The 3,072-nt window shown below is 36.3% G+C and overlaps 1 protein-coding gene across 1 annotated transcript; it reads left to right on the forward strand.

Moving 5' to 3' along the window:
- LOC105044828 (probable WRKY transcription factor 70) lies at positions 1–2,691 on the forward strand. Its single transcript, XM_010922855.4, has 3 exons — positions 1–435; positions 1,299–1,400; positions 2,072–2,691. The coding sequence occupies exons 1-3, from the start codon at positions 80–82 to the stop codon at positions 2,442–2,444; spliced, it is 831 nt and encodes a 276-aa protein (XP_010921157.1). The 5' UTR covers positions 1–79; the 3' UTR covers positions 2,445–2,691.
- Positions 2,692–3,072: the final 381 nt, after the last annotated feature.

Genomic DNA, 3,072 nt, shown 5'->3' on the forward strand with positions numbered 1-3,072 from the left:
CTTAAAAGTCCATATATATCCATAAAGCCACACAAAATTAGAGATCCAAGAACCAAGTCATTTCCTCAATACCATCACCATGGACTCGAAGGTGAACGAGATGTTAAACCCTGTGACAGAAAAAATGCCCACCCTCAACCGTTTGATGGCCATCGAGGAGCTCAACCGAGGGCGTGAGCTCACCACCCAGCTAAGAGCTCTGCTTTCAGCGGTGAATCCGGCTAATAAGCAAGTGGAGACGGCTGGAGTTCTCTTTGAAGAGGTGTTGAAGTCTTTTTCTCAGGCTCTCTCGGTCCTTAAGCCCGGTGGGAAGCCAGACATGGAACCCGGGGCTACTGGAGCTTGCTTACCTGCCTCCAGTGGTGGGAGAAAAGAGCCTGGGGTGAAAAGAAGTCAGTTGGAGCAAACCAGAGGAGATCAAGGCCACAGAAGAAGGTAATGTTTTGTATATATATACCTTTTTCTTTCTTTCTTTTTTCTTTTTTTTTTTTGATTGAAGTGAGTTAGAGAAAGCCTGACTCTGATATTATTGCTTGGAGTAAAAGGGGCTTTAATGCATAGAGTAGTCTACGGAAGGACTCTGGTTTCCAAACAGAAGCCACGCTTTGGGATCCAATCCAACAGCCTTTCGGTATTTATAATGTGTTCTCTATATATACTTGTCATCTTTGTTCAACATGCTACTCCATTTCCCGTCTTGACATGATCCACCTTAATGTTCTTAGCAGGCCAGATTTTTTTTTTAATTTCCCTAATTCTGATAGGTAATGTGGAGACCTCCCATTACCTTCCTATTTCTTCAAAAAAAAAGAAAAATCCCTAATTCTAGTTTCTTGGAGGGAGAAATTCACCTTTTTATCCTGAGAAAAGGTTGTAGTTTTAGGAGTGCCCGATGCATATAGCAAGGCGTTATTGGTGGTATAACCCTGTACTCATGCAAATCTCAGTATTTTTGTACTATATTTGCCTTCTTAGGAGAAAAAGATTGGGCTGGATTTCTTACAGAAATAAGGTCTATGGCCCTCCTAAGCATATATTATTCTAAAGATCCATCCTAATGCTAAGCAAAAAAGAAAAAAAAAAAAATCATTTTTTCCCCTCCCACAAGATTTGGGTTGGAGAGGTATTGAGTTGATATGGGTTTACTCAAATAGACTGATCACTCTACGAATCCAATAGAAAATTCAGTATCATCCTCCTGGATTTTTCAAATATGTTCTAAAGTCGCATTAGTTGAAAAAGATCGTTTTTGACAAGAAGAATAACAGTTGATGTGGTGTTTTTAATCAAGCATGCAGGTGTACAATATCATGGACCACTATTACATCCATGCCGCTGGTTGATGGCTATCAGTGGAGAAAATATGGGCAGAAAAAGATCTATGGATCCAAGTATCAAAGGTAGCATTTTTTTTTATATTTGTTAAATATGTGAGAATTTTTCATAGATACCGTACAGGAGATTAGAAGATAAGACAGATACCATAAAAAAAACCATTAAAGATCGAAGCCCTAAGAAGATTGCTGTAGCATCATCCTGCAGAAAAAATACAATAGTTGGCTAGATTTTCGTCTGTATTTCCTCGATGCCTATCTTCTTAATGGGATAGCTGCCCACCAGGAATATAGAAATATTGATGTCTTAAAATCTCTCTACATGTGGATATATATAAAAATAGAATGGGGATCTAGACCATTTAGTAATATCAATGGGTCTATCCATTGCATAGCTTACTAATCAAATCAGTTGCGCATCAATATTTACTATATCACATGGCTAAAATAATAGAGCCGAAAATAACTATATGATTACTAATCAGTTACGGACTCCTTAAACATTCATTTAGATGATAGCTTATTCTATATTACATAAGAAATCAAAATAAAATCAGTCTATAACCAATAAAAACTTATCTTATGAAAAATTCTAATAAAATAAACACAAGCTAAGGCCTATTTGAATCGATCAGTGACTCAAACATCCCAGTGTTTAGAAGTTCAAAGAAACTAATTCAAATGCTTACCCAAAAAAAAAAAAAAAAGAAACTAATTCAAACTTCCATGATTCACAGAAGCTACTACAAATGTGTACATAGAAAGAATCAAGGATGCCAAGCAACTAAGCAAGTGCAGCAAAAGGACGATGGTAACCCACCTAAGTTCATCGTCATCTATCAGATGCCTCATACTTGCAATAATTTGGATGTCTCATCTAAAGTTGGTATGGATTATTCTAGCATTGCAAAAACTTCAGTTCTAGATGATGGATCCAAGTCCCTGGATATCCAAACTCAGCAACCCTTGCTTTCTGGAAACCTCAAGATGGAAGAGCCTGAGAAATGTCTCCTCACTGATATAGCCAGCATGCACTCCCCTGTGATGTCTAATGATATGAACTGGATAATGGACATGACTTGGCTTGATGGGGAGGTATATATCAAATGAAGAAGCACCTTGGATTCCAGATGTCCGTCCGACGAAGGAGAGAGAACTTCCAAATCAGAGTGGGAACGGCGCGACCAAGAGACTTTTAATCATCTTCATGCATAGAGTGGTTGTAGGGGCATGGGGATGTGAAATTATGAAAGAATAATGGAGTGTTTAAATAATGTGTCTTATATTAAACTTTATATATGCAATGTATTTATTTCATGCGCTTTCATTATTTCATATAAAAACAGATTTTAGAATTTGTTTGGCATTGTTTTTATTTATTTTTATTTTTAAAAATAAAATTACAAAATTTGATAAAAAATTTTGATGTTATTATTTTTATTTTTTTAAAAAAATATTTTTATTATTTAAAAAAAAATAAGATACTTTTGCTATGTTCCAAAGTAAGATACTACCATTGTCGTCACCGTTATCGTTGTCATGTCCACCACCATGAGCATCACTATGCCATTGTCACCTTCCTTGTCAATGTTGTGTCATAGTTATCGATTTTACTGTTACAATCACTATTACACTATCAATGCCTTCATCACTGCAAGAATTATTGATGCCACCATTTGTACCAACTATGTCATACTTCTCTGTCATATCATCACTATCATCAACACCACCAATATCA

This window comes from Elaeis guineensis, chromosome 5 (genome assembly GCF_000442705.2).
Source record: "Elaeis guineensis isolate ETL-2024a chromosome 5, EG11, whole genome shotgun sequence".
Lineage (NCBI taxonomy): Eukaryota > Viridiplantae > Streptophyta > Magnoliopsida > Arecales > Arecaceae > Elaeis > Elaeis guineensis.

Bases quoted from the DNA above. Each gene is read 5' to 3' on its own strand.
- LOC105044828 (XM_010922855.4), top strand. From the start codon at position 80: ATGGACTCGAAGGTGAACGAGATGTTAAACCCTGTGACAGAAAAAATG. The intron at 436-1,298 runs GTAATGTTTTGT...TCAAGCATGCAG, and splicing joins GATCAAGGCCACAGAAGAAG to GTGTACAATATCATGGACCA. The intron at 1,401-2,071 runs GTAGCATTTTTT...CATGATTCACAG, and splicing joins TATGGATCCAAGTATCAAAG to AAGCTACTACAAATGTGTAC.